General features: G+C 44.1%; 1 protein-coding gene across 2 annotated transcripts; it reads left to right on the top strand.

Moving 5' to 3' along the window:
* Positions 1 to 334: 334 nt before the first annotated feature.
* LOC123139140 (protein CDC73 homolog) lies at positions 335 to 2,566 on the top strand (the record flags this gene model as incomplete). 2 transcript variants are annotated; one of them, XR_006469463.1, is given in 3 exon segments in its annotated part: positions 335 to 417; positions 525 to 797; positions 935 to 2,566. XR_006469463.1 is itself a non-coding variant. In XM_044558942.1 (2 exon segments), coding segments are annotated over 2 exon segments (182 nt in total), but the record flags the coding sequence as incomplete, so codon positions are not given.
* Positions 2,567 to 7,073: the final 4,507 nt, after the last annotated feature.

The raw sequence follows: 7,073 nt of genomic DNA on the forward strand, positions 1-7,073 counted from the left end.
TTTATTTTATGCATCTTAACTTTGTATAGATGAATCTTAACCGTTAGTTTTCTATTGTTTTAAGTATATAATAGATAGATTGGGTTAAAATGATGCTTGTTTTTGGCATTGACATTGGCTGTCGAGCAGGAAATCACTGCTGCTATGACTAACCAAAACATACCCGTTTGTCCGCACCTTTTGTCTCTGTTCCTAGCAAAGCCTCCCACTAAACTTGGTCAAAAATTTATGGTATTTGTAATGCAACATGGAACATTAGATTGCTCTGTTTCTCTTTTCAGCACAGCTAGTCGATACCATCTGTGGCCTAACATTTTAAACTTTTCTCTCTCAGTTATTGGGTTCTTTGTACGCTTTGAAGATGATAGTGTCGATTCAGCAAAAGTGGTCAAACAGTGGAATGTCAAAATCATATCTGTGAGTGGGAGGAATTTTTCATATGTTTTCTTGGTTATTGTAATCAAATTCTATTTTGCTCCCACTTACAGCTGCTTTATTAATTGTGTTATTAACCTATGGTGCAGATAAGCAAGAATAAAAGGCATCAAGACAGACCGGCTGCTCTGGAGGTGTGGGATCGGCTGGATGAATTTGTGCGGGCCGTACGTGTCTCTCTGGCTTAATGACGCGGTGCTGCTGCTGCTACAAGGCGCTACCAAAATTTTAAATTAAGAATTTGTTGGTGGTGATTCATTTTAATTTTATTGGCACGTTGCATCTTTCAACAAGCTAATGTTTGGTATGACAAAACTACAGGGAACGGCACATCCTCATATTACAAAGATAGAATCTATAAGGTTTTACTCTTTTGTCCATTCTGATTATGTTTTCTTGAAGCAAGACTTAATTACTCCATGGTCCATACAGTGATAGTTCATACACAGCCTAACAGTATTTCCTTGACATTTTGTTTTCTTTCATTTTCAACTCCCAGTTGTTTATACAGAATTATAGATATAATAGTAGAAGTCGTCAGTGACAACTTCCTGCTGCACCTGCTTCTTACCACGGGCACATGCATGCAAAGGTTCTGTCAAAAGCCATCTACGCATGTGTTTTTCCACTCCATATCACCGAAAAGCAACGGTATCTTTCTGGTGCCACCACCAACAGGTATTGTTAGTTCTGTTGCCTCCAATCTTAGTAGTAGTCGTCTCTCTGCATCTCAGTCAAATTGTACACTTTCAACTTTCTCAAGCATTCGGCCAAAGTGGAGATGAATATATCAACTAGCATAATTGCTTGCTTTCATACAGCAAGGTATGAACATAGCTATGCATGTTGCTGGTCTCCTTGGAAATTTCTTATTTATCTTTCCTAAGGTGTTGATTAGATTTATTTTTTTGTCTGAAAAATCATAAAGGAAAGAAACAAATAAATCTCTACAAGTTGTTGTCGCTCATACTTGTGAACTATTTTTAGCAGTAGTATAAAAATATCATTTGTTATCACTAATGGGATAAGTAGAATTTGGTTATCTAATAGGAGTTATATTTATTTTTATTTATCTTTCCTAAGGTGTTGATTTGATTAAAAATCTGATTCATCATAAAGGAAAGACTCTGGGTTGTTATCGCTCATTTTGTGAACTATTTTAGCGGTAGTCTAAAAATACCATCTGTGGTCACTAATGAGATCAAGGGAATTTGGTTATCTAATAGTTGTATTTATTTTATTCCAAACTCGCACGCTAGAATTAGTAGCTTCATTTGTTTCCGTTTGTGCACCTGCCAGCAATAATATTTTTTAAGCAATATTAAAGAGCTGGTCCATTGCTGAAAACTAATTTCATTTTCTCACCGTGTATGCAATTTTGCACTATTTATTTAATGAAAACTTCAATCCTGTCTTGCATCAATCTTCATCTTGCAAAATTAAATCACCTCTCCAATATCTGCCTCTAACAAATACTCATGTTTATCAAATCATCTTTAGTATTCATGTATATGAGAACCATCTTCAGTGCTATATGGCAATATGACTAATCTTCAAAGTACATATACTGCAAATCCCGTCTTTTTTAGTGCGTGTACTTAACTGCAATGCCAATTTGTTGTGAACATCCCAAAATAGACAGTGTTACATTAGTAAAGAAAAACAACTTTCTTATGGTTACTGAAACCAATCCGTTTAATATTTAGAAGCTCACGCAACATGTCCCGCAGCAACGCGCGGGGTATCCATCTAGTATATACATGGATGTGCGTACATGGCCAGGACTTATGTACGTGTCCGACCTGCCCTCTTTTACTTTTTCTTAGCATGAGGTCTGGACAACTGCTTATGTGTGTACGTGATCATGACTCTTTTTGACGGGCTATTTCTAATTCTTTCTATTTTTTTAAGGGAATATTTCTAATTCTTTATATGTCCCATTTTGTAGATTTGCTTCAGATCACGGAAGCTTGGGTTGATGGAGTGCTTGTCTTTAGTTTTTGTTTTGACTTTGTGAAACTTGCTACCTATGATGAAACTGTGTAATATTGATGAAACTATGTATATGTATGGATGAAATTTGCTACTATTGGTAAACTATTGGTAACATGTGTTGTATATGTGTTCGATATATATGTGTTCATGACTATTGGTAATATGTGTTGAATATGCTATATTGGTCATATAAATATATTTGTGTTTGATTTTCTGTGGAAATGAATTGATATAAAAAATATATATTAAATGGGGTAATATATGCACTTTGCCATCTGCTGGCAGATGGCAAAGAGCTTTGCCATCAGCTGGCAGATGGCAAAGAGGTCATGTGTCATCTACATGTAAAATTTGGGCTGGCCTATTTGGGCCCTTTGCCATCTGTTCTGCTGGCAGACGGCAAAGCATGCAGCCTTTGCCATCTGCTGGCAGACGGCAAAGTATGCCGTTAGCCTTCTAACGGGGCTAACCCCGTTAAGAGGCTTTGCCATCTGCCAGCAGATGGAAAAGCCACAGGCTCTTTGCCATCAGCCAGCAGATGGCAAAGAAGCCTTTACCGGCAGGGTTTCAGACGAACTGTTTGCCATCTGCTGGCAGATGGCAAAGCCTTTGCCATCCGCCGACCATGCCTTTGCCATCTGCCATGGCAGATGGCAAAGTGCCAGATTCCAGTAGTGGTATGTCAACCAAGACAAGACTCCAGAATTCACCGGCCGATTTAAGAAGATAAGAGATCACTGGCCCGCATTTGTGGCCAACAAGACATCGGAGAGGAGTAAGAAGATGTCAGCGACTAACAAGATAAATGTTGCAAAGAAGGAGCATTACCACCGCATGGGGTCAGGTGGCTACCTCAAAGCCCGGCTGTTGTGGGACAAGGCTGAGCAGGATCTGATTGCTAAAGGGGTCGAACCAGAGACATCGCACTGGCCAGACCGTTGTAGGACTTGGTTCTACGGGGCTGGTGGAACATTGGACTCTGAAACAGGGAAGTGCTGCTGGATGGACGAGCAGCGTGCAACACCCATTATGAAGCTTCGGAAAGCAATCAACGAAGTGCGGGAAGGGAAGTTTGTTCCTGATAGAGAGAACGACGAGCTCACAAGGGCCCTCGGGAATCCTGAGCACCCTGGACGAACACGAGGCACGCTAGGCTCCGTTCCGTGGAAGGGTTTGGTTTCCCGACGCGGGCGGTTACAAAACCCAAGAGAGGAGGAGGAAAGTGGAGCAGAGAGAACTGCAGGAGCTTAAGGCAAGGGTAAGAAAGCTAGAGGAACGAGATGCTGAGAACCAGCAGCTGCGAGGTCCTACCCAAGATGCTACCCGAGAAGCTACCCCGCCATCTCAGCGGAGAAGCAGCGTGGCTTCCACCGAGCTCGTTCAGCATCCTGACTTGACGGGTCCTAGCTACCCCATGGATTTTATCATGGATTCACACCAGTGCCACCTTATGACGCAATGGGATCAGCTCAAAGTCAAGGCGGTTGTCGGCTCTGTGTTCCCTCCTTCACCCGGAGCAACTTTTCACTGCCGTCCGATTCCACAAGGCTATGCTGTTGTGATGGTGGATGAAATAACGGAGGCATTTGAGGAGCTCCAGCTTGACCACCCTACAGGTGATGGGGAGATTCAGCTAGGTCTTGCTATGCATACTCCATGTCTATGGCGGAAGGAGCACATCAAGCTTCTAAACTTCATGGCTCCTGCTAGTCAGCTGGGCACTCTACCTCCTCCGCCTCCTCCTCCTCCTCTGGCGAGTGATTAGGGCACTCCGCCTCCTGCTCCAGCGCATGAGGGTGGCGGTACTCCACGTCCTTCTCCGCCTGCTCTAGCCCGTCCGAGCAGCCCGCCTCCTCCTTCGCCGCCTCATAAGCGACGTCGAAACACCGCCGCCGCCGCTCCGGCTGCTCCAACGCGTCGTAGCAGTCCGCCTTCGGCTGCTCCGCCTCTTAACGAACAAAAGAAGACAGTCACAACCGCTCCAGCTGCTCTGGTGTCTAGCAGTACAGCCAGAGGCAGGAGGCAATACAGATACGATCCATCGTCTGTCAAGCCTCTAGAACGGGAGGCAGTACAGCAAGAAGCAGAACAAAGAAAAGGGAAACAAATTCCCCAGCTCGGCGAATAAACAAAGCAATCGTGCCCCCCGCTCAATGTGTCTAGCGATATCGTTGCTAATCTTCCGGGGGTGCTGCCCGGTAGCAACCCTGGAGATTACATGGCCGATGACGATGCAATAATTTTTGGAACAATGGAGGTGGACATATTAAGATTCGAGCACAGGAAGCCTCTCGTCAGACCTGGTACTTCCCTAACAACGATGATGCAAAGATTCCATGATTGGTACATGGACATCTGCACGAAGTCTGGGAAAAATACTTTGTCGCTATTGGTTAAAGAGGAGCACGACCTCGTTGGAATTGATTTGTTGTCAGTTCCATTTGAGGAGTTCTTCCAGTTCTGCAATCAAAAGGCCCTCGATAAAATAATCATCACTTGCTACTGTCTGTAAGTACTACTTCTCTATAATTAGTTAAGTCTCTCTATATAGCTCAGCTCTTTCATTGCATGTATATATAATTATCATCACTATATTATGCAGATTGAAGATCGCCGAATTGAAGAAAAGACAAGTAGGTGATATTGGGTTCATTAACACAAATCTCATGGATGAATGGAGTGTTAAACATGATGCCAGACAAACCGAGGCCAAGTTGCTCGCATCGTTACTTCGAAATCAAAACAAAGCTACAATACTCTTTCCTTACGAATACAAGTGAGTGTTACTGTCTTGTGCATATTCGGTTTCCCTTATTACTCGAGGTTATAGTAATGTAATTGATGAGTTATGCATGCATGCGCAGGTTCCACTTTATTCTGCTAGAGATTAAGCTTGAGCAAGGACTAGTAACCGTCATAGACTCCAAACGAAAAAATACGGAGGAGTATGCGACCATGACTAAAATGCTTGAGAAGTAAGTTCAATCGATCATTATCGCACCATGTCGGCAACTTTGTTCATTTCCTGATATCAAATACTTGTTTTCTTTGTCTGGCAGGGTTTGGAAAAAGTTCACCGCACAAGCTTCGGGACTGCCGGCGCAACTGTGATTTGACCACCCGAAAGTAAGTACTAGCTACTAACTAGTTCCGTGCATCTCCCATTGATTCTAGCTAGTTTCATCAATATCATTTAGCATGCTTGCTTATCAGTTTGATTGACCTCTATTTCTTGTAAAGTGATTGTGGCAGGAACCCAAAAATGATTTGTGTGGATACTACATTTGCGAGTTCATCCACCACACCACCTGTGAGCGGTGTCAGGACCCCAATCCTATGCCACACCGATCTAGCATGTAAAAGTTAAATCGTTGTTGTCCTAATGCAGTAAAAGAGAGCAAGAAAGAGAGAGAGTGGGATTGTATCGGAATGAACACGGGGGTTTTGCTTGCGTGGCACTTCTGAAGATGATATAGTTCTTCATCGGTGTCATCGAACTCATTGTCGGAACACGTCTATCGAGAGGGGACAAATATCAGCAAACATGAGAATACACAATCAATGCAATGCATAATATGATGCATGGTCATGACATGACAAAATGAATGTGTTGGCCTAATGCAACTGTAACCAGGGTGGTTTGAGTCATTTTGAACCAAGGGTTCAACTTCAAACTCAAAGTATGAATTTATAAAGTGCATTATCATCTTTTGGTATAAACAGTAGCTTTAAGTTGCTTTAACATGCATGAAACTAGTTCGGATAGATAGATTGGATTTTTCTGATCATTTTTCATATATAACTTATTTCATTTGGAGTTACAGATAATTTTCTATGAATTTTAGAATTTTTGCACATTTTCTGGAATTTCCTGAATAAGATTAAATCAAGAAAATACTTTATTGCATCATCATTGCATCACTATGACGTCAGCAGTCAACAAAGACGGTCCAGGTCAAACCTGACCAGTGGGACCCATATGTCATTGGCTCGGGTAATTAATATAGTTAATTAGCCTTAAGTTAAACATAACTAACTTGTTAGTGGGGCTGGGGCCCACATGTGAGTGAAACAATGGCTAATTAAGTTAGAATAAACTAAACTAATTTAACAGGGGGTTGTCCCCACCTGTCATTGACCGAGGGGAGGTCAAACCCCTGGTCAACAGGGCCTAACCAGCCGGCGGCTCGTCACCGGTGGCAACAGGCGCGGCGGAGGGCTCGGTTTCGCTCTCCGGCGCCCAAGCGAGCGGCGGGGGGCCACCCGCGGGGAGCTGGAGCTCTCCCGCATCTAGTGCAGCAAGAGGCAGTAGCTGGGGTGGCCAAAGTTGAGCGCGGCGAGGTCATCCGTGGCGGCCGGAGTTTGGGCGGGGTCAGGTTTGGCGCTATGGTGTGGGGGCGAGCAAAAGGAGAGAGGGGAAGCGCAGTGGAGCTCACAGCGAGGGCGATGAGGTGGTCAGCGAGCTCAGGGATGCGCCGGGGTCGGCGAATCGACAGCGACGATCTCCGGCGGCCGAAGCTTCAAAACGAGGTCGGGACGACGATACGGGGCTTCCGGCGTCGTGTTCGTTGGCGGAGAGCTTCGGGGCGATACGGCGGGGCCGATGGATGCGTCGGGGAGGCAAGGAGGTGGCTCAGGGCTCG

Source organism: Triticum aestivum, chromosome 1B (assembly GCF_018294505.1).
Source record: "Triticum aestivum cultivar Chinese Spring chromosome 1B, IWGSC CS RefSeq v2.1, whole genome shotgun sequence".
Classification (NCBI taxonomy): Eukaryota; Viridiplantae; Streptophyta; class Magnoliopsida; order Poales; family Poaceae; genus Triticum; species Triticum aestivum.